The following is a 22,316-nucleotide window of genomic DNA, read 5'->3' on the forward strand; positions in this document are numbered from 1 at the left end:
TTAGGAGGATGGGGACAAGTAAGGATCCATGACAACCAGTTAAAAATGTGTTCCTGGCAGACTAGAAGTTATTTTAATTCAAGTTGGGATATTAAAAGCAAAAGAGAGACCTTTAAATGTAATATTATTATATATAATTGCCTAGAGGCGTTAATAAAAGCTCCCAGTGCTTTTGCTTTACTGTAATGTTCCCCCTGCACTTGGAGGCTGTCATCAGCAGCATTCCAATTGATTTTTAAATCCATTTAAGTTATTTCAAAAATATTACGTATGAAGCTGCTGCTGGGGGTTAGAGTAATAAGTTTGCACTGTAATAAAATATCCCGCTGAATAAATGTAATAAAGACTCTTTGATCAATTATTGAGTAACATAAACATTTGTAGTGTTATTAAAAATGGGGTGCATCCGAATGAAGGCCTCGTAATAATCCCAGTAATTAGTTTGTTACATTCAAAATACCAATATGAGAATGTTAAATTAAAAACAGTAACAGTTAATTAGTTGTCTTCATATTGAGCACTATATGCTATAATTGATTTGGGGCTGTATAAAAATGATAAAAATGGATTCATGCTGAGTTTCCACCTCACCTGTCCATCAGGGCTGGCCTACTGTCGACACCTGTCCACAGTGCGGACTCACCTGTCAGCTCTGGTCAACCACAACATCGTGCCCCCCGACAGACCGTGCGAGGCGTCCGGGGGGCTCAGCAAAGAGGTCTGGAGCAAATACCAGAAAGACTGCAAGGTGGGTGCAAGACATTAAAGCTGCAACAACAAAACAAGAAGGTAAATCCTCCACAGTGACACCCCCTCCACCTCTTACTGATCTTAGTTTAAAACCCAGACATCACTACAAATTGTCAAGTCATCATTGAGGCAGTGATATTGATCGACTAATCATAAATAAATGTGGGGCTGTGTGGGCAATGTGTCTTATTTACAGTAACACATTAACCTGATAAACCCTTCGAAGGATAAGTAGGAATGTTTGAGTCATAAGACCATATAATGTCAAAAGATTCCCAGAAGGGAAATTAATAACATTGAAACATGTTATTTAAAGGCTAATGTACATTAAAACCTTATACAGTTACCGGGCAGGAGTAAACAAGGGGTGAAAGGACATATTTCAATGTCAAGAATGTAGTTATTAGACAGCTACAATACAAATGTTTTCTTGTTTGTTCTTTTTTTTTTTAATATAAAAAAGTAACAATAAAATACAATTTCTTTCTATCCATGAAACAGTTAAACTTTTACAAAAATATATAAAAATATATATCTGAGATCTGAGATCACAGGTTCCTCCTATTAACTGCTGAGGACTTTGATGCATGGATTTATACCTGATAGCTCATCAAGCTATTATGTCTACAACAGGCATGCACTACAAGGCAGTAGGATTTGGTAGTCTGAGCAGCTGCTCCAGATCCTGTTAGATGACAATCATCTGTTTGATGACTTTCGCTGGTAAATGCCAGGAGAGCTTTGATAAGAAGCCATAGGGAGGGAGGGGAAACAGTGTTCATTTACAAATATGAAACACTTTCTAATAACACAAAGCTGCTTCAGCAACGGCACGGTTTACCTTTAACCTGAACATGTTAGAGCAAATAATGAAATTAATCCACCACTGGAAGTAGTCACCAACACCCACATGATATCACTGTGTAAGAGTATTATTTCTGATCCATAGTATAGTATTTAAATGTTATGTAACTTAATCATATTTTCTAATATTATAATGAACTAGCCTCTTATAAAATGTGTTTCTGGCATTCTGTCCTCATATATCTCCACCACTTGTATATTAATTGTAAGTCAGGGATCATGCAGTGCTCCTGCCGTCTCCACCCTCTCCACTCTCTCCTTCACTCTAATGAAAATTTAATGAGTTTCAGTGAAATGAAGTCTCATTACAGTGCTATGATACCACCACAGTCATTAAAGTGGCCACTGTAATCATTCATCAGCTCCAACAAAGTCATCATTACTAATTTACACTCTATTCATATCTGTGTCCTTTATCTTCTCTCATGCCTTCTTCTGTGAGGATTGCAATCCCTCTTTCATTGCTTTCATTATTGATGCACTTCCTCTTCCTCTGCTTTCCTGTCATCTTTCTTTGACATCATTCCACTTATCTTCTCTCTGTGTAGAACTATAAGGAGCTGGAGCTGCTCAGGTTGGTTTATTATGGCGGCGTGCAGCACGACATCAGGAAGGAGGTGTGGCCTTTCCTGCTGGGACACTATAAGTTTGGCATGGGCAAAAAGGACATGACACAGGTACATCGACGTCATCAACAGCCATACTCTTCCTTTATCTCTTACTTTGAAAAACAGCAGATGTTACTTACTGTATTTCCCTTTAAAGATCGATGCAAAGATCAGCGAACGCTACCAGCAGGTGATGCGGGAGTGGAAGGCCTGTGAGGTGATTGTCAAGCAACGGGAGAAGGAAATGCAGTCGGCCATCTTTGCCAAGCTCTCCTCAGGCAGCAGCATCGACAGCCACGTCCTGCGACTCGTGCATAGAGACTCCACACTAAGCAATGAGGTGAGAAAGCACAACGCACTATATCAGGGGGTTATTTACACAAGTGCTTTGTTCCGGTGATTACATTGTGCCACAAACTCTGACAGCTGCTTGCCTTCTCTTTCAAACTATTTCACTGTACAGTGTGGGGTGTGTGTCTACAGTGTTTTGTTAGCTTCTGTCTCGTTTCAGGTGTTCATGTCTGTGGATGAGCCAGATGCAGGGAGCCAGGAAACCCCCAGTGGGGAGGACAGCACTCCCACCATGACCACCTTGGTGCCCCCTGCTGCCCTCCCACAAGAGGAGCGTCCTCTCGTAGAATTCGACTCGCCTGACTCAGGCCTCCCCTCCTCCAGAAACTACTCTGTGACCTCTGCTCACTCCCAGATCCTGTCCAGCATAGACGACGGTCAGAGCACAGAGGAAGAAGGTGGAGGTGGGGAGGAAGGCAGGACTCCTGTGCTGGGGGGACGGCAGGACTCGCTGACCGAGGACAGGCTGTGCTGTCAGCTGGATAAACTGGTGACCAATGGAACCACTGCAGATGGGACGTCACCTTCACTGTCCTCCTATACAGTACGTACAATGTCTAAGTGTGTTTATTTCAAAACTAACTAATGTGACTGACACCAGTTTTTTAGTATGTATTTGTTTGAGGTCATGGACATATCTTGTTTGGAAATTCGCTAACATCAACATTTTTTTCTTCGTACAGATTGAGCTGTTGGACACAGTCGCCCTCAACCTCCACAGAATAGACAAAGATGTGCAGCGCTGTGATCGCAACTATTACTACTTCACCACAGGCAACCTGGAGAAACTACGCAACATCATGTGCAGGTAAAGATACCAAAGGAAGAACAATTTCCCCCCGGGGATCAATAAAGTATTTCTGATTCTGATTCTGATTCTGATACAAATCCTTGTCACTAGTGCATATGCGTGCAGCAATAGCTTCTTACACTGCAGTTTCTTATAAAACCCCCTTCTTGCCTGCAGCTACGTATGGGAACATTTAGAGATGGGCTACATTCAGGGCATGTGTGACCTGCTCGCTCCGCTCATGGTCATCCTGGATGATGGTGAGAAAACAGAATCCTAGGATGTACTGAGCATGCCTAAGGTAGAACCGCAGCTAATATGCTTCATGAAATAACAGAAAAGGAATCATATCATCATAAAAAGTAATGTGTGGTTTGTATGTCTGAAAGTCAGGTTTAATTATACAGCTGTCCAACATCATTGTAGGCTGTAAGTCCTCTGTTTGTTTCAGAGTGCCTGGCTTACAGCTGTTTCACTCAGCTAATGAAAAGGATGAGTCAGAACTTCCCTAATGGTGGAGCCATGGACACACACTTTGCCAACATGAGATCACTAATCCAGGTGATGGATAAGATAACACTTGAGTGTGTGTGTGTGTGTGTGTGTGTGCTGCTACTTTCAAATCCCGCTGATATTTCTCTCTGGTGTCAGATCTTGGACTCGGAGCTGTTTGAGCTCATGCAGCAGAACGGAGATTACACTCACTTCTACTTCTGTTATCGCTGGTTCCTGCTGGACTTCAAGAGAGGTGAACATCATTAACCCTACCTGGCCTGCACTCTCTGACATGTCCCGGTTACATGTAGTAAAATAACTGATGGACTTTTCAAACGCTGATGATGACTGTGTGTGTGTGTGTGCAGAGCTCCTGTACGAGGATGTGTTTGCAGTGTGGGAGGTGATCTGGGTGGCTCCGAAGATCTCCTCCCAGCATTTTGTCCTCTTCCTGGCCTTGGCGTTGGTCACAGTTTATCGTGAGATCATTATGGACAACAACATGGATTTCACTGACATTATTAAGTTCTTTAATGGTAAGACATTCATGTTACTTTAACTGTGTGTAACAGCAGGAAGGTTCTCCTAGGCTTGTAGATGCGTAGATCAGGAGATGGACGATGTCTTAACAATAAGACATTACATTGGTCAAGCCTGGTAATAACCTAAGCAGGGACTCATGTGATTCTTGTGTCTTGTGTGATTTTTGGTGCTTTGGACCAAATACAAGGGCCTACATTTTACCTGAGTTTAGTAAAGGAAAGTTTTGAGTCATCCAGGCCTTAAGACACGTCTGGAGTTTGACTAGTTTTGTTATCCTCAGTTACCTGTTACCATAAACATTTCTGTGTAACATATGCTGTATGTTGTGTTCTCCCTAACACTGTGTCTAATCCACAGAAATGGCTGAGCGTCATGATGTGCAACACATCTTGAAGATAGCACGTGAGCTGGTGCACAAAGTCCAGTCTCTGATGGACAACAAGTGACTGTAGAAGAAGGTGGAGAAGGAAGAGTTGAGGATGCAGACCATCTCTCCTCCTCTCCTCCCCCTCAGAGACTGTTTCCAGAGCAGGGGTCCAGGTCTCCACTTACCCAAATGGAGGCCTTGGTAGTGAGGTCAGGAGCACTGCTGAGGTGGCCTGGCTCCGGAGCTCGGCCCAGATCTGTTTACATTTACCTTCACACGGAATGCCCATGGTGTCTGTTCAGACATGTGGATTTGTCTGCATGCTTGTGAGTTTGATCGCACTGTGAACGCATTCTTAAGTCTCCCCAGTCCTGCAGAGTTCGTGTGCGTGCATGACATACACACATACACACACACACTCCAGTTTGGCTCTATCAGTACTCCAGTTTTCTACAGTCTTTCCTTGGACTCTGCAAGATCATGGATGCCTGTCCGGAAAGCTGCAGAACTCTCAGTGTTTGGCAGAAGTGTTCCTCGGTGCAGTGCCTGCTGAGGCCACTAGAATGCATTTACACACAACATTGTCAGAGGAGCAGAAGACTTAGCCACGAAGAAGTTTTCATTAGTGACCAAATGGACTGTGCCAACTACCTTTTCGTGAGTGTTTTCTACAGTAAGCATGTGTGTTTTTACCGCCCCCTTTTTTCTTTTGGTCTAGAACTCCACTATATCTAATGTTGCCTTTATCAGTAACAGCCCAAGGTACTTAGTTGCACTTTCTGTGAAGGTTTCCTTAGTGGCGCCCGTAAAGGCTTCAGCACAGTTGCTGGGGGCAGGAGGCACCGCATGAGGCCAAACTGTGGTGAGTCCGGATGAATTGCAGCCAACTTTTCAGTCAGTTAGTGTTGAACACATTTAATACGCAGCAGAGCACAACAAAAGGAAAAAAGCACACAGGTCTTCTCCTTGCTCCATATTACAGTCAGATATCTGACATTTGATAATGACACACCTTTTAACTAGTTTTAAGAATACAATATTTCAATTGAACCATGTCAGCCTACAAGTGATTCAGTCATACACTGTGCTGCTTGTAGTGAGAGCACATTCAGTATATGTCATTTACCAGTTAAATGATCATTTTGTACTTGTTGTTGTCATGGCCAGGCAGTATTCATAACAGGCAGCGGTCCTGTATTAGCATCAGCTGTGAAATGGTGACTCAAGGACAGGTTCCAGAATTTTAAATATATGTTTGTGACCTGACAGGCTGAAAGGAAGGAATAAAAAAAACAAAGATTTGATAAGAAAGGCCTTTGAAAAGGAGACCCCTTTAAGAATATGGCTGGTGACGTTTCTATATTCTTTACTGTCAAAGAATCCCATAAAACGGCTCAAACCAACATCCCTACTGGACATATATACACACATTTACACATTTACATTGTAATCAACACTGAACATTAGTTTGAAAATTTGACAAATCAGTGGATATGATTCCAATATTTTAAATGCAGCTGATCATTGTTTAACCTGTTTTTACACAATTCACAGCTATTTGTTGTTAACCTAAAGTGCTTCTTTAACAAACTCATACTTTGGAGCCATTAATTCACCTCTGCTTTCAGCGCCATCTAGTTGCACACAGTGGCACAGTGGAACAAGAAAATGTAGAAATCACTGAAATACTGGATGCTAGCTGTGCAAATATCTCAGCAAATAAAAATAGAATACAGAATTATGAACTGAGACATTACCGTCTCACTCCATTATCATGATATCTAATACTGACTTAGTACTCAGTCGTACTTAATACTGTCTGACTTCCTTGTTCTAGCATCACTTTACTGCTTCACCACAGCTTTACTGAGTATTTATAGGCACAGCAGATAATAATATTATCCCTTTTATAAGGATTTCTAAGATTTCTTTCCACAAACAACATTTGAATTGGAAAAACACAATACAGGTAAAATCAATAATTATACCAGCACACAGCTGAGGGAGGTCAGAGCGCTGCGCAGACACAGTGACAAAGAAGTGTCAGGATTATAAATCCAGGATCAAGGAGCGCTCAGCTGCTGAGGAATACTTTACTCTGTGTTGGTCTGTGTCTCTTTTTTGCAGACAGTGTTTTAATCTATAATCTCACCAACTGTATTCTGATAATCTGGATGTGCAGTGGAACATGCTGACTGACATGAAGGCCCCATGTCTTATTTTTGCATTGTGCAGCACTGTCCAGAAAAGTGGTTGCAATCATCCTCACAGAACCTGAAGTCCAGCCTCTGAAAGTCCATCTCATGTGGACCAGGCTGGGTTAACTAACAGACGGCTGGTTTTGAACAAAAATACCTGAGAGAAGCTGCTTTTAATGCCAAACTTTCTCTAGTGTTGAGTGGATCAGTATTTTGGCTTCAGAGTAACAGCACATCATTCATGTTTGTACCTGAAGGGGGTCAGGGGGGATATTTTTGATACTCCCTCCCCCCCCCACCTCCTTTGTCAGTGTGACTAACCCCCTTTCCTTAAAACACGGCTGCATATGATTGGTCATCCAGCACGGACCTGCACCTGTGAGTTCAAGTGCCAAGAGTCTTCCCCAATCCTGAAGTGTACTGTAGTCATCCGGCTCTCTGATTCGCTAGATTGACCCCAGGAATGGGCGGTGGTGGTGTGGATGTACCTCGCCACGGCCTCTCCTACCTCCCCCCCAACCCTTAGACTGCCTCCACAGTGACGGGGGAAGGATGGCGGGGCCCGAGGCAGAGCTTTTTCTTCCAATCAGGACATGGTGTACCAAAGCCTTGAAACAGCCCCCTCTGTGGCATGACGACAATGTGCAATTTCATACTGCATCTTGAAGACTGACTGTTTATTATGTGTGTACAATATTTTTGAAAATGGTGTTTAACTACTGTGCAATTTCTGTCCTTTGAGAAACCCATAAATCATTGCTGTACATACAAACCAAAAGCCCAATATTTCTATGAAGAAGTCACATATATATAAATATATATAACTTATTTTGAGATCTATTTTTATGTTGGTTTTAGCAGCACTAGTGTATACTGTGCAGAAATGCAGAATGTGTGCAGACTATGTTACACGTTGACTGTTAAGTGTTCTTTCTCAATGTTGTGCACTGACTTTAAGATTTCTATTTATTTAGAGAGCCAACGATTGCATTGCTGAACATGTATTGGTAAGGATGTATCATTTTGCCTTGAATGTAATGTATTATTAAATAAGAGGTTGTTCTATGACTCCTGTGACTAACTTTGATGTGTTGCTATTCTGTGTGTTGTGTTTCTTCCAGAGAAGATGAACGAGTGAGATGTGAAGGGAAACAAAGCTACATGAAACATGAAAAAAGATGTTTTTATGTTCTAGTGTGGCAATTCAGCTTCTTACAAAGCTGTGTAAATGAAACTAATCAGCTTCTGATGATCAAACTGTCCCATGTAGCTACTGTGGCACAAAGGTTTCATGGTGTAATGTTAGCACTGTAAGCAGGAATCAGCTACAGCATGGTGGGCGGGGTTACATTTGAGCAGGCCTCTCCAGGGTCAACCAAGGCTCCTCCTGCTGTGAGTCACATTCTGAAGTTGGCTTCAGAGAAACAGACCATGGATGCTGCCAGTGTTGCTGCAAAGGTTAAAGAAGCAGGAGGTCAGCCTGTCAGTGCCCAATTCAATTCAGTTTTATTTACATAGCGCATTTTACAATCAGAAATTGTCTCAAAGCGCTTCACAGGAACCCAGAGCCTGAACCCCCTAAGAGCACTGTGGCAAGGAAAAACTCCCTTTAAGAGGAAGAAACCTTGAGCAGGACCCGTCTCTTAAGGAAGAACCAGTCCTGCTGCCAGTCGGCCGGGTAGAGGAGGAGAAGAAGAGGGAGACAGGACAGAGAGGATGAAGGAGAGAGAGAGAGAGAGAGAGAGGAGCAAACATGCAGCAAACATGATACAGTACAGAGCAAACATGACAGCAAGATGAAACAGTGATTATATTATGGATATCTATATATATCGTCAGTCCATAAGTAGTAATAGTAATTTGATATTAATCAAAACAAAGATGAGCAGCAGGGGCTGATGAAGTCAATGAGCTCAGGAGAGATCAGGGGCCGGACTGCAGGTCAGTATGCAGGTCTGAGACCTGCAAAGAGAGAGAGCGAGAGAGAGAGAGAGAGCGAGGCACAAAACTACGAGGAAGACAGTAAACACAGATTATGAGACGATATTACCTGTGTGAGCCAGACTAAGGAGAGTAGAGGAGAGGTCAGAGTGTGAGAGGGAAACTGCTCATGGATCATGTTTTTGCCCCTGACAACGTAGGCCTAGAGCAGCATAGCTGTGCTAAAAGTTAAGATTTTATCGGCCCTATGATACCGTTATACCTGTGGCTGAGGCGACTGTAACTATACCTACAGCCCTACACACTAGGTCTAAGGCTAACTGTACGCCTTACTAAACAGAAAAGTTTTAAGTCTAGTCTTAAAGGTGGAGGCAGTGTCTGCCTCTCTGACCCAGATTGGTAACTGGTTCCATAGTAGTGGTGTCTGATAGCTGAAAGCTCGTCCTCCCATTCTACTTTTATGAATTCTAGGAACTACAAGTAAACCTGCACTCAGAGATCTGAGTGTCCTATTAGGAACATATGGTACAATCAGGTCCTGCAGCTACAATGGAGCAAGTCCATGAAGAGCCTTGTAGGTTAGAAGACCAGACCATACACCTGCATGGGGGTGGTAGCATCATGGTCTGGGGCTGCATGAGTGCTGCCAGCACTGAGGAGCTGTGATCAGCTACCTTGTGGGTCTTAAAGGAATGACATGATACATGATCCCTCCCTTCAGAAAGTGGGCCTCAAGGCAATTTTCCAGCATGACAACGAGCCGGAACACACCTCCAAGATGACCCCCAGACCTGAACCCAACTGAACACCTGAGGTGGTGGAGGAGCACAAGGTGTGTAACATCCACCAGCTCTGTGATGTCATCATGGAGCAGTGGAAGAGGATTCCAGTAACAACCCGTGCAGCTCTGGTGAATTCCATGCCCAAGAGCATCAAGGCAGAGCTGGATAACCATGGTGATCACACAACATATTGACACTTTGGCACAATTTTCTTGGGTTTTGGTTTTATTTTGAAAGGCCTGTGCTGTGTCTTGTTAGGCCTTGTGTACTGTCGCCCTGTTGTGACACCCTGCGTCACTTCCTGGTTTCTGGTATTTTTGCTTGTGGACTTTGATTCTGGTTTTCTGTGGCTCATTAAAGCTCTCCTTTTGTCAACTTCTGTCAGGGGATGCTCCGATCCAAGGGAAGTCTGGGTTGATGATAAACCCTGATGTTTGGACCTCAAAGTATATACAATATATTGATGAACTGAACACATTTTGATAGGCAGATTCATTTGTCTCGTAATTGGTAATAGACCTGGCAGTCTTCATGCTGATCTTGCATCATAGCTATATAGTTTGCTCTTTCCTCATTTACTTGGCCCCATCTGGCAAAAAATGAAAACACATAATGTTTATTAAAATGTATTTCTGAGACTATGGAGGAGCAGCACAGAACGCCACAGGAGCTCCTTCCTGCCAGTGTCCATCAGACTGAATAACTCCTCCCCTTTCTGTAGGAGAGGAGCTGGATGGTCATGTCAGTGATCAGTGTCTGTAGCTGCGCCTGTTGTAGCTATCTAACGTCATGACGTAGCTGTCCTCGTTGCTGGTACGAATGCGCATGCGCAGCAATAAGTTTCTGCCCCACATATGTCTGGTTCTTGCTAGCGATACATTACAATGTTCGTTATGGCGCCTACAAGCCGCATGGAGATGAATATCGTGAGTTTGCCTCATCTCTCTTCCGGGTTTAATGCAGCCCAGTTGGTGCCTGTATCCCACTATCGAAGGTCGATGCATGTTCTACACGTACCCTCAATTGTTTTGGAGGCACTTTTCTGCCATCTAGTGGTAATAGTGAAAAGTACAGCTGGTGATGAAACATGTCCCAAGTTGACCTACAGAAGGCAGAACAGGAAGCAGCTGACCAAGCAGAGACAGCCAGCGCTGTGGATGCTCTCAGAAGCACCAGCTGACAGAGAGGAAGAGCTACGAGCAGCTGTGCTGGGATGGATACATGAGGATTCTCTCCCTGTCAGTCTTCACAGGCAGCCCACCACCACAAGGTATGTGTCAGTCTAAGTGAGACGGGAAGACGAGTGGTCCAGCCCCATGTCGTCCTCTATCACCACATCTTGTCAGACAAAGACATGGAGAAGGGCGAAGAGTTGGACAAACTCGGGGTGAGTCACAGCATCAGCTCAGCTCATGTACTGCTGGAACCGTTATTTATCATTTTGATGAATTCATAAATATTGACTGTGCACTGAGTCCATCCCTGATCCATCCAGTGAGTCCATCCTGATCCCGCACAGAGCCAGTCTGTCGGGACCAAATGGGGCAAAGCGCTGACCAGAACTGACCTTGTGTTTGTGATGCAGCAGTCTGGACTGGGTTCAGCTTTTGAAGGAGCTGCTGCTTCTTGAGGCCTCCATGATGATGATTGTGGCTGTGCCTGTCTGAAGTCGTCCCGAGTGTCAGGGGGAAGTCATAGGGGAAGCAGTGTATCATACCCGCCTGCTCATCTAACCCAAACCTGTTTCATATTATATGTTACAGACAGAGCTGTGTCTCATGTTCCTGCACGTCGCACAGAAACACAACAACACAGTGATTCATGAGTTTCTCCATTTGTTCCCTGTCTGGTGTAATAATAATAATAATAATAGTCTTTAAGTGTGGCTCTGCACTGCCCTTTATTCATGCTGTTTGTGCATCTCTTAGATCCAGCTCTGTGTCATATGTTGTCTGATTTAACACAGACATAGCTGAAAGTCAGACTGGGATTAAATATTGAAGTTTATGTCAGTGCTGTGGCGTGGTAAGATTTGTTCAGCCACAGTGCCAGAAAAAATCAAAACTGCTTCAGTAAAACCTCCTTCCTGAACTTTGAGCACATTAAGGGGCAGTGTGGAATCCAGCCTGACTCCAGGCTTCAATTCATGGATGCTGAGTTTGGCAATGAATTTACTAACTTGACTTCTGTATCAGAGATTAGGGACAAAAGTGCCATAAATGACACATCTCTGGATTCTGCCGCCTCAACATCGTCTGGATCTGGAGCCTCTTGTTTTTCATGTTCCCAAATTCCCATATTATTGTGAGCTGCAGCTGGGAAAAGCCGACGATGCATTCAAAGCAACTGGCGGTTTGCTCGACCCTGACATCAGCCTCAAAACTGCCATTCTTGACGGTTTAGCTGAAGCAGCTGTGCAGCACAAAGTGTACACAACTGATGGTGAATTTGTATCATCACACCCATGTTTGAGAGAACCAGGCTCTGCTGGAAAGTTAGTTTAAAGTATAAACTAACCACAGAAGGAAGCTGAAGCGGCTTGGATGCCCAGAGGTTGAAGTAAATTCCGTAACAAATAAACCTGCAGAGAAGAGCAGTCTTTGAGATTCTGGAGAGGATAGAAACTGCAAATGTCCGCCTCACCAGGATTTATGTAGAACATGCTGTTGATGAGTGGTGGCTGGATCAGTGAGTGGAAGAAAAGCCCAGACTGACTAAACCACAGGCACCACAGAGGACCATCTCCTGTGTCCTCAGCAGATGTGAGGATCATATGATCACAGACTCCCCCAGTCACACTGTGGACATGTGTCCCCTTGACTGGGATAAATCCACTCCCTGATGTCCAGCCCCCACTCAGCCTCATCAACAGCATGTTATCCATAAATCAGCAATCAAAGTAAACACAGAGCAGCGAGCTAGCGGCTAGTCTAAAACCTATACCGGAAGTGATGTAACGGCCGCTATTTCTAACTTCCTGGAGACGGTTGCTACAATAGTTTGTAGCCTCTCGTCCTAGCTCCCAAACTAGCAGCTGTCAGCAAAGGTTAGCTATAGCTTTCTGACGGTTTGTGTAAAAATGTCCTTCGCCTCATCCAGCCACAGACATCCGGCCGAAGTTTACACGTTCTTAAGCCGACCAAGACCTGTCGAGGGCCGCTCCAAATTCAGAGAGCCTCCGCCAAAACAGTACGTCACCGGATGTTTGTTTGACACAGCATGGATATTAGTTAAACTAGTGATTAAAGCACATTGACAGTGGAACTACCTGTGAACAATGTAACCTGTAAATATAGTGAAAAGAAATAGTTTGAAGTCATTTACATGTATTTATGGTATATAGTGTCATCATTACAGACATCATCAGCCCTTAACTTGGGCTGTGATGGATACAACATGTTACTACTCTGGGTAAAATGTCTTCCGCCTCAACCAGTCACTGCATGAAAACCTACTGTGATTAAAATGTCTGTGGTATCACTGCTTTTACTCACTTAATAACATAAGATGATGGAGAATATGATCTCCACCATGAAACGAACAATAAACCTTGAATCCCTGTTACCTTACGACCTCTGACCTCTGTGTTTTCTCTGATGATGCAGGACAGCACAGTTATGGAGACATCATGTATGATGGTCATGCTGTCAGAGGAAGCGTGCAGGCTCAGCACATCCCACACACTGTGAGTGAGACGTGTCACTGCACTTTATACCAGTGAGTTTATCCATGTCCTAAAGCCCTTTGTCATCCTGCACTGACAGAGATCTCAGTCAAACCCTGCTCGGATGCAGAGACAGCAGGGGATCAGGAACAGAGCCAGAGACCAGTACAGACCCAGGACTCCTGAACACAGACAACACGTTGATGCACAAACTGGTAATATGTTTGCTCCTCACGGCTTTTGCTTCAGCTGTTGTTATTTTGGACATGCTGTTGATGTTCTGGCTGTGATTTTTTTCAGACCTTTACCTGGAAGAACTGAGTGATGTCATCGACGCCACAGAGGCTGAGGCTCAGACAGATGCTTTTCTGGACAAACCAGCAACTCCCCTCTTCATTCCAGCCAAATCCGGCAAAGATGCTGAAACACAGATAGAGGATGGAGAGGTAGGTGCTTCACACATTAGTTTGGACAGAGGAGGGATGAATCCAGTTAAAGGTCTGTTTATAGTGGAGGATGTAATGTTTTAAATGCGGAGTGTACGTTACACCGCTTACTACAAGTATCCTCTGCAGCTGTTTGATTTTGACCGGGAGGTGCAGCCAGTGTTGGAGGTCCTTGTGGGGAAGACCATTGAACAGTCTCTGCTGGAGGTGATGGAGGAGGAGGAGCTGGCCTGTCTGAGGGCCCAGCAGAGGGCCTTCCAAGAGCTCAGAAACAGTGAGCTGGCTGAGGTGCAACGGCTTCAGGAGCAGGAGAGGCGCCACAGTGAGGAGAAGGTACGCAACTTCTACATCCACTGTACAGGAAGAGTTCATCCAGACTCTAATTGAAGCACCTAAATCCATGTCAGTCCCCAACGACCTCTATGCAATATAATAATAAGATCAACCATTTCTCTGACCACAGGTGCGCAGAAAAAGGTGCTGGAGGAGGGAAAGGAGATTGCGGAGAAGATAGCTGCTCGGGCCTACACCCAGACACTGCTGGCTGATCTTCTGCCCAGAGTCTTTACCTCGCTGAGAACCCACGGCTACTTCCACGACCCTGTGGAGAAAGGTCAGCCTCCTAAGCTTTCAGCTGTGTGATACCAGAGGGTGCCACTGTACATACAGTGACATGTTATAAGGCTGTGATGATCCTTGAATGCTTAAAACGTTTAACATCTGATTTCCAGACATTGAGACGAACTTCCTTCCATGGCTAATGGATGAAGTTCACAACCGCGTGGAGAAGAGATTCACAGCAAGACAGCTGCTGGACAGTAAGACCTTAAACTCACATTAGCTGTTTTCAGCATGTGTACAACACCACTTATATTTTCAGCTCATAAGTTTAATAAAAACAAACACATGGAGTTTGATAGGTAAACCGTTTTCATGCTTTCTGTTTCAGCAATCATCTACAAATGACACAGAGACTGAATTCAAACAGCTGGAGACACATCAGACCCGTGAAGAGTCACAGCATGTGAGACGACAAGGCGGCTAGCAGCTGTTTGGATCCATGCGGAACGTGCCATAGGTCTGGTAAGGAACAAGTACACCATCCTACAAAGCACAATACCCATCCCCCTCTGCCAGACTACAACCCCAGGAGAGCTTACATCACTTAACAAGATGGTCGGAGTTAGTTGTGCTTTGTTGTGCAACAATTATTTTTTTCATATTTTTTAATTAAACAAAACAGGTGGCAATAAAACAGTGCAACAAACAGAACTGTTTGTATCTTGTCATTGTGTTGAACGTTCCAGAGCAGCAAACTGTCAGAACGTCTGTTTTTACAGAGGTCTGTGCACCTGCTGATGATCAATTCATCAAGGACTGATGATCAATTCATCAAGGACTGATGATCAGCAGCACCTGCTGCAGCTCACATAATTAAATCCTATGGAGGCAGTAAGAGGGGACACAGTATGAACATGTTTTCATTTTGGCTTAATTTTTGCTAAATAAATAATGACACAGAGAAAAAAGTTATATAATGTTGTTCACCTGAATTATATTTGCCTAATAAGAAGACCCACTACGCTCAGACGCTTGTTATTATTAAAGGTGGAGGTACTACAGGAACATTACTGTATATCTGGCTATAATGAAGAGACAGACACCATTTCTTTTTTTAAAAAAGCATCCTTTATCACGGTTGATACGTCAAACTGATCAGTACCCATGACATTGCACAATACAAAGGCATGAAAAAATGAAAACATTAAAATAGGTATTGCATCTTTCAAAAGCTAATTTTCCATTCATAAATACTTGTTGCGGTTTCAGTTCACTGCAGTTTCTTACAACAGAATCACAGAGTTTTTTCTCTAAGATAGCCAGAAATGATTTCTACAAATCGATGAGCGTGATGTGATGTGGAGAACGACAGTCAGCTGACATTCTGTGGTGCTGAGAACCATTACGTTTGCTTTTTGTACAGTACAACATGAAGGCCGACAGTTCTCCTGAAGGAGACGGAGCAGCCCCCAAGAGGAGGAGGAGCCTGTCCTGCTGTGGTCATGTGACCCATGAAATGTGCCCAAAGCAAAGGTGAGACAGGTGAGACGACGTTCTCCTGTTTCAGTCCTGTACTGGAACAGGAGAGCAGAGTTAATAAGGTGTGTGTCTGTGTTTTGCCTGCATTCTACAAGCAGTAACAATGACAGACTCACACTTTCAGGTTTACTGAATTTATCTCTACAGACAAGCTGACACATCAGTCCTGATTTGTTTATCTACAAACGGAAATATCACACAGTGGCTCGATTACACATGCTGTCCACTAGAGGGCACCAATGACCAAATTAAATGTCTGAGGTCGGTGGTGAACTCACACTATAAAACAGTATCTTCTGTCTGCTACACTGACCAACATTTTACAGATAATTGTGGTTTCTTTTCATTTATAATGTGGCTGATGTGAGCTAACAAAATGCTTTACTCAAAAACAGTACTACAAAAATGTAGGAATTAAGTACAAAACTCCAAAAATTCCAACATTTCATTTGATACAGAAGGTTGTGCTCGGTGAGAACATCAGAGCCACAGAATTGTTCTTGTCTTCTCTTAGTGAAGATTCATTATATTGCCTCAGTGCTTCAGAAGCAGCTGTGTGTTTGTGTCTTTATACAAAATCCACAAAACGAACTTTTACTGCTTGCTGTCACTCCTCCATGACTCTTCACCCCTCTTTCATTACGCATGTGAATGACCCCATTAGAAAAAGAGATCTGCCATATTTTTAGAAAACCATGTTTGTCTTTATCACTTTCTCAGTGTTTCATGATACAACATATAAGTCAATGTTGTCTGCCTCTATGATAATAAATGATAATAGAAAAATGTCAACAGGAGATGATCAGGAATTCCATTCTAAAGACGTGCTCGTTAGGTTAATTGGTCACCTCTGCCCATAGGTGTGAGTGTAAATGGATGTTTGATGGATGAACCTTAAGTACTCCATGTTTTCTATATATATGTTTACTGTGATACGAATGTTTAGGCAGAGTTACTGCTGGAATGATGATGATGATTCTGCAAGGGTCAGAAGCTGTGTATAAACTCATTGTTCAGTAAGCAGGAGGTGCAGTTGTGATGGAGGTGCAGCTGTACCTGTGTGTTGTGGTGCTGATGCTCCCTCTCCTCCTAACTGGGGTTGGGTCTCTCTGCAGACTTTTGGATCTGTAGGAGAAACACAACACAGCAGGTCAGCTCTGTGACAAGCCCCCTGCTCGGGAGGAAAATGCAGGAGTGTGCAGCTGCACCTGGCAGGTAGATGCTGACAGACAGCTGAGTCCAAATAAAAAAGGCTGACTGTGTTGAAAACAAGAAATGTGCAAAATGAAGAGAATAGATACAGCTTCCTCTAATTGCCAGCAGAGGGCAGAAGCCCTTTTTTTAGCCAACATGAGGCTCTGAAACCAGGACACAGCACACAGACTGACAAACAAAATAACCGCTAAAGACCAAAAAATGGAGGAAGTCATGAAGCTGAGACCAGAAATCAACAACAGGCTGCGAGAGATGGCCAGAAACTCAGTGAAAAACAAGAGGAGATGAGTAACTGTGAGCAGATGGAAATCTGAAACATGATCTTCCAGTGAGCTACACATGGTTTAACTCAAATCAGACACCAAAAAAAAACAAAAACAAAAACGAAAGAAAGAGCTCAACGACAGGCAGAAGTGTTACTGTACCTGTGGTTGTTCTTTTAGGAAATCTGGTAGCTGAAATTCACCTTTAAAGACCTGGGAAAACAAAGGGCCAGGTTTAGAGCATTAACTCAGAATCTGTGTTACCATGGCAACATGTGACGACACTTTACTGAAAATGACAAAACATGCAAAATGGCACCTCTGTCGCTAAAAATAATCCAAAAATCTGAGACAAAACTGCCCAACAAAGGCGCAGATAGGTGTGAGGGAGTAAAGGAGGAGTCAGCTGAAAGCGAGCTGGCAGGAAGCTGACTGAATGGCTAGAAATAAGGTCAAAACAGAGACAGGGAGGGGGGGAAGAGAGGGTCGATGTCCTATAGGACATACCTCCACTGTGCAGGAATGTACTCTCCTCATTGGGCTGTGTGTGGGTATGTGTGTGTGCTGAGAGTCTTTCCAGGAAAAAAAAAGAAATTCTGTCTTTCAGTAGTCTCACAGGACAAGAAAAAAGGAATCCAAAGGTGTTTTATTTCCACAAGCTTCATGCTATCTGCACAGGAGGCCACCTCCTCCATGCTCAATGAAACCATTTTGGCTCAGGGCCTTTCAGTCAGACACATAAAGAGGAGGAAAACTTTGCTTTGAGTGTATATGTGTGTGATAGAAGGAGGATGGGGAACAGCAGGGGGCAGAAGAGAGGGAAACTGCACTTCTCCTAAAACGCCTGTGCTCTGTCACAGCTCGATTCTTTCAAAAAAGTGTCATAAATCATAAATCATCTCTCTGTATAAAGAGTGTATACACAGCAGAAAGGTGACATTGGTGCTAGAGGACCAGAACAAACAGAGAGTCTGTGTTCTTTTGTATCACCACAGGCCAAACAAATCACAAACTGTTGCTCGTGTCAGTGATCTAGCAAAATGACAGCAACCAGCCGATGTACAAGAAAGCCATTCACCATCGCCTTTGTTTAGCATACATCCTTGGTTTTGTTGAACAACAGTTTTAGTGCATGCTGTTTTAGTGCATGCCCTGACATCAAAGTCTACCACAAACTAACTGAGGAACACAGGAGCAGAGAAGGAACGGCCCACCTCTGTGTACTCATTATTTTAATCACAAAAACCTTCCTTGTTGTGAGTGGCTTATTATTTTTCTGCATATTGGGTGTTAATAATACAGCCAATAATCAATAAAAACCTTCCAGTCCCTTTACAGACTGTAGAAAGTGAGTTCTGCACCCCCTTCCAGGTCCTCTCCTGAAATCAGAGAGCTCCATCCTTAATACCTTTGTGCCTTCATGCTTGCTTGCGTGTTTGCCTAAAATCAAAGTACAGCCAAAAACTGAAATTATTTCTAACAGCGGAGACGGAGAGGCGAGTGCATGTTTCTGATTTCCTCCTGGGTACCATTTTGCAGCATACAGAGGCTCCAGGCCAGACTGCTGCGAGCTAGTCCAAACCCTCTGCTCACACAGAGCACGCACAGGAGGAGCCCAGCCCAGCGCCCCGTGGCTGTGCACCAGGTCACACAATAAATCCAAGTGCTGTGTTATTAGTGAGTGCACAGGGGGCATTGTCTGCAGATCAATCAGTCCTTCAGAGATCAAAGGCCTGATGTCCAGTCTGCACGATGGGATCACTGTAACATGAAGCCAGCAGAGCCCAAGCTCTGTTAGCTCTGAAAGATCAGTTAAAATCCCCATGAAAGGAAGAATATTGATATGGTGAGGATTCACAGGCTCCTCTATTAAGGCAGGCACATAAAAGTGTTTGAAATACTGCACAGACAGACAGACCTGACGAGACAAGGCTCAGCCACTGGAACAGGTTTATCTCTCCTGTCATCTACAGAAATCATTTAATATCTCTCCATGTCTGCAGTATGTTCTATGCAATTCTTTTAATTTTGAAGTAAACAACAGAGCTGCATGTATCAATGACATGGGTTCATGTGCTAATTCATTGATAAACATTTTAATTATCTATACACTGAGCTGTGCTTTATGTCTTTTATGTCCTTTGTGATAATTACTAAGTATCAGTATATCTTTGGATCCATTGTTTTCTCTATAAATTCAAAGCTGGGTTAATGTTATATTCAAACCTTAACTCGTGAGAAAAAGCAGAATGTTCTCACACCTGGAAAGACCGGCAGTATTTGCCTCATTGACAAACTATGTTCTGTAATCAATAATTTTGATATCCATTCAGAAACCATGAACCTTGATTGCACCTACTCCACCTTATGTCGCTCTGCATATTTCACTACTCTGAGAGATCTGCACCACACCATAGTGTTCCAAGAAAACTACAACCAGGCATTTCTGGATGGAAATTAGACTAGAGACTATCCCAGCTGTCAATGAGCAACAGGTAGTAACAACAACAACAACAATGATGACAACAGAAACTCCTCAACCACAATCCACTTTAGCTTCTGTATCCAATCTGTTGGCGAGGAGAAAACCTGAGAACCCATGGCAGCAGAGCTCAGTCGGGGAGGAACCAACAGAGTCCGGTCAGCCAAGGCGCCTGCTGGTACAAGCAGCAGGTCAGTCCAATGGGGTAGTGCCAAACTAAACCCTGCCATGGTCCAGCCTCAGTATTATGACTGCACCTCCCTGTGACTAAGCTCTGGTCTCAGGGGGTTAAACGTGGTAACAGCCCAGTGCATTTGAAAAACTGCCAGTGTGGACCTGCGATCAGCAGGGAAGACCGTTTCAGCTGCAGGCTCGGCTACTTTCACTCTCTGGGAGGAAACTTTGCAGGGATATTGTTACTTCAAACATAACACTTGTATGTGAACAGTATCTGTTCAGCAGACATATAGAGGGTGGCAGTGTACTAATAACTTATCTCAGATAAGCTTGATGCTATGAAGTCAAACACAGGAGACCACAGGAGGAGACCTTAGAAACAATTCAGCCAGCAATTCTACTGACACAAGCTCTCACAGGAATACACATGATCAAATGTGACTTCAGTAGAAAAAGGAATACAGAGATTCATACAGATGTTCATTGGCAGCTGGCTGTTCTGGCATGTTGTTATGTTGGCACAATTCTACCAGTTGGTCCTCTTTTTCTATATTCCATTTGGCCTAGCTGTGTTGGGTTTTGGTTTTAAAAGCATAGGTACATATGTAGACACTACATGGTCTACTTGCTCTTATTGGCTATTGTGGCAGCTGCAGTCTGACCAAGAGCCATAAATATCAAAGACGTATGACTGGAGGTTGTGAGGCCCCCCCTTGGCCCCTAACAAGGGGCCCAAAAATGATAAAATCCTGTGTGTGTAGCCCACCTCACTCTTCCATGCTTAGTGCATTATACAACTTAAATCTTAATCTGAACGAATGCATTGTTCCATTAACTCTTCAGGTGAGTTTTCATTAATACATCTTCATTCTTTCCTCTATCATAAACGTCTAGCCAATTAGCTGCATGACTATGACTCTCTATTGAGCCATGATGTCTGAGCGCAGACCATCACTCTGGATCAATATGATATGATTAGCCTGCACATCATTAACTGTTGTTGCGTCAGTATGAAGGAACAGGTCCAGCCACTAAAGCACAGTACAGTAGGCTGGATATTTCTTTCCCACCTCTCCACTAACTCGTCTTATTATTGTTGTGTGTGGAGAAACTGAGAAATTATTGATCCTAATATCCATTTCTCACCAGGGATCAGAACAACTGCAAAGCCACTTTAAAGCTATTGATTGTGGCTTCAAGAGCCAGGCCCAACAAGCCTCATTTACAGCAAGCCAGAGCAACAGTCAGAGGAGGAGCCGAGCCTTTGGATTCTGTTATCGGTGCAAAGGTCAGTCCAAGATGCATTAAAACTGTCGAGGAATTTATCATTAATCATCATTTATCATCAGCCCTAATCAAACCATTTTAAGACCATTGATACTAATCGGACATAACAGTAAATTCATGTAGGATTTTATAACCAACGTGAAGCCCAGTGCTTTGTCGGGCCCTAAAAAACTAGAATAAACAAAGCCCTTACAGACCAGTTGTACCAATGCATGCCTATAAATACATTCCTGGAAGCTTTGTGGGCTAAATCAATACAAAGACAGAGGTTTTGGGGAGATATGCATCGACTCTGTTAACTGCTTTGACCACAGGTTTGACACTGCTTAGAAGGATTACCTTTAATCCAACTAGGTCTTCACTCAAAACAATAAAGCGCCAGTGTGATAAGGCTGCTCTTAACAGGTCAAGCTTCCTTAATGATCCACATCACTACCTACATTGCAGATATTCAGCTTAGTGACTGCCTCCAAACTCCTCACCAACTAGACCCAGGCTGCATATTCTGTGGTGAAATCAGGGCTGGGAGGGGATGAGACAGAGTGTAAATATTTGGATGGGGCTGGGTGAAAATTCAAGACAGCATAGAGCATTTCCACATGTGGCTTCATCATACAGTGGTTTAGTTTAGGGCTGGTTGCCAGATGTGTTATGCAATGCAACAGGAACGGGGGGTGCTACCACTCTGATGCAGTGTGGTCCTAAAATGTATTTGGTACAAACTGAACTTTGGTAGAATTTCAAGAATTCAGGGAGAAGAATTAGACATAGGATCTAAAAACTATGAGCTATAAAACCCACAACTGGAAAAAAGTGCAAAGGAAGGAAGTAACACTGCCTGAGTCCTCTAGACTTTAGACTTCAGACTTCATTTTTTCTTAAAACTCCGTCTGCCAGTTGTGTGCCATTTCCTTCAGACTCTTAGCAGTATTTACAGAAAGACTTTGAAGATGTGTATAGGGATTAATGATCAGTATTTGTCAACACCTTAGC

At 43.5% G+C, this 22,316-nt stretch overlaps 3 protein-coding genes across 9 annotated transcripts in view; 2 read left to right on the forward strand and 1 right to left on the reverse strand.

Moving 5' to 3' along the window:
- sgsm2 (small G protein signaling modulator 2) overlaps positions 1-7,942 on the forward strand; it is a 54,942-nt gene extending 47,000 nt beyond the window's left edge. For all 3 annotated transcript variants that reach the window (XM_028419757.1, XM_028419758.1, XM_028419759.1), the window contains 10 exons: positions 603-748; positions 2,163-2,291; positions 2,380-2,562; positions 2,734-3,117; positions 3,257-3,381; positions 3,541-3,623; positions 3,815-3,924; positions 4,015-4,111; positions 4,227-4,394; positions 4,759-7,942. In XM_028419757.1, coding sequence (XP_028275558.1) covers positions 603-748; positions 2,163-2,291; positions 2,380-2,562; positions 2,734-3,117; positions 3,257-3,381; positions 3,541-3,623; positions 3,815-3,924; positions 4,015-4,111; positions 4,227-4,394; positions 4,759-4,847 — 1,514 coding nt within the window. In that variant the 3' untranslated portion in view covers positions 4,848-7,942. The remainder of the gene's footprint in view (positions 1-602; positions 749-2,162; positions 2,292-2,379; positions 2,563-2,733; positions 3,118-3,256; positions 3,382-3,540; positions 3,624-3,814; positions 3,925-4,014; positions 4,112-4,226; positions 4,395-4,758) is intronic.
- A 2,640-nt stretch (positions 7,943-10,582) lies between these two features.
- On the forward strand, positions 10,583-14,807 carry LOC114445019 (radial spoke head protein 3 homolog). The gene is made up of 10 exons (XM_028419946.1): positions 10,583-10,615; positions 10,933-11,076; positions 12,005-12,131; positions 13,295-13,374; positions 13,463-13,568; positions 13,654-13,799; positions 13,929-14,154; positions 14,263-14,412; positions 14,531-14,617; positions 14,749-14,807. The coding sequence occupies exons 1-10, from the start codon at positions 10,583-10,585 to the stop codon at positions 14,763-14,765; spliced, it is 1,116 nt and encodes a 371-aa protein (XP_028275747.1). The 3' UTR covers positions 14,766-14,807.
- A 643-nt stretch (positions 14,808-15,450) lies between these two features.
- Positions 15,451-22,316, reverse strand: part of tpst1 (tyrosylprotein sulfotransferase 1) — a 30,564-nt gene continuing 23,698 nt past the window's right edge. Inside the window, exons 3-5 of one of the 5 annotated variants that reach the window (XM_028419417.1) lie at positions 17,540-17,590; positions 16,956-17,024; positions 15,451-15,929 (exon numbers count right to left, since the gene is read on the reverse strand). In XM_028419417.1, the coding sequence (XP_028275218.1) occupies positions 16,989-17,024; positions 17,540-17,590 (87 nt within the window). In that variant the 3' untranslated portion in view covers positions 15,451-15,929; positions 16,956-16,988. Of the gene's footprint in view, positions 15,935-16,955; positions 17,025-17,530; positions 17,591-22,316 lie in introns of those variants that run through there. The other 4 variants (XM_028419418.1, XM_028419421.1, XM_028419420.1 and 1 more) reach the window with 4 other exon arrangements.

Source organism: Parambassis ranga, chromosome 13, assembly GCF_900634625.1.
Source record: "Parambassis ranga chromosome 13, fParRan2.1, whole genome shotgun sequence".
Lineage (NCBI taxonomy): Eukaryota > Metazoa > Chordata > Actinopteri > Ambassidae > Parambassis > Parambassis ranga.

Excerpts from the sequence above, each read along its gene's own strand:
- LOC114445019 (XM_028419946.1), top strand. The coding sequence starts at position 10,583 with ATGGCGCCTACAAGCCGCATGGAGATGAATATC. Across the intron at positions 12,132-13,294 it reads CAAAGTGTACACAACTGATG|GACAGCACAGTTATGGAGAC; the intron begins GTGAATTTGTAT and ends CTGATGATGCAG. Across the intron at positions 13,375-13,462 it reads CTCAGCACATCCCACACACT|TCAAACCCTGCTCGGATGCA; the intron begins GTGAGTGAGACG and ends CAGAGATCTCAG.